Below are 534 nucleotides of genomic sequence, written 5' to 3'. Positions count from 1 at the left end.
TGACAGTGGAGTTCCCACAGCCACCGCACACCAGTCTGCTGGTATCTATATCGTGAAATCCAGTTTAGTTGTTATTTTAACATCTGTTCAATTGGATACCCCATGGTTGTCATTTCAATGAGTAAAATTTGATCAGCATGTTTATTTCAACTTTCAGATACCAGCAGACTGGTGTGCGGTGGCTGTGGGAACTCCACTGTCAGCAGGCAGGCGGCATCCTGGGTGATGAGATGGGATTGGGCAAAACCATTGAGGTCATCAGCTTTCTGGCTGGACTAAGCTACAGCAAACTGCGAACTAGAGGGTCCAACTACAGGTACGCACACAGAAACACACACACACACACAAACTGTGTCCAGAGACTGTGTGTCTGTATGGTATGAATATTTGATTAGTAGGATTTCTGCTTGAGAGTGTTTGTCTGAATTATTAAACATGTTTCAATTATCAGACTCTTCACTTTCTTACTGCAGACATCAGAGAAAACACTCACACTCTTGAGTGTGTGTCTTTGTGTGCATGTGTGTGTGTGTG

The 534-nt window shown here is 43.8% G+C and overlaps 1 protein-coding gene across 1 annotated transcript in view; it reads left to right on the top strand.

Moving 5' to 3' along the window:
* Nucleotides 1-534, top strand: part of LOC119427694 (DNA excision repair protein ERCC-6) — a gene marked incomplete at its 3' end in the record, with an annotated part of 7,224 nt that overhangs the window by 808 nt on the left and 5,882 nt on the right. The window contains 1 exon segment of the mRNA XM_037695367.1: nucleotides 158-316. Coding sequence (XP_037551295.1) covers nucleotides 158-316 — 159 coding nt within the window.

The sequence above is a fragment of the Nematolebias whitei genome, chromosome 1 (genome assembly GCF_014905685.2).
Source record: "Nematolebias whitei isolate Nwh7 chromosome 1, NemWhi1, whole genome shotgun sequence".
Lineage (NCBI taxonomy): Eukaryota > Metazoa > Chordata > Actinopteri > Cyprinodontiformes > Rivulidae > Nematolebias > Nematolebias whitei.
The sequence above is the reverse complement of the archived record's forward strand: the minus strand, read 5'-3'. Positions and strand labels throughout refer to the sequence as shown.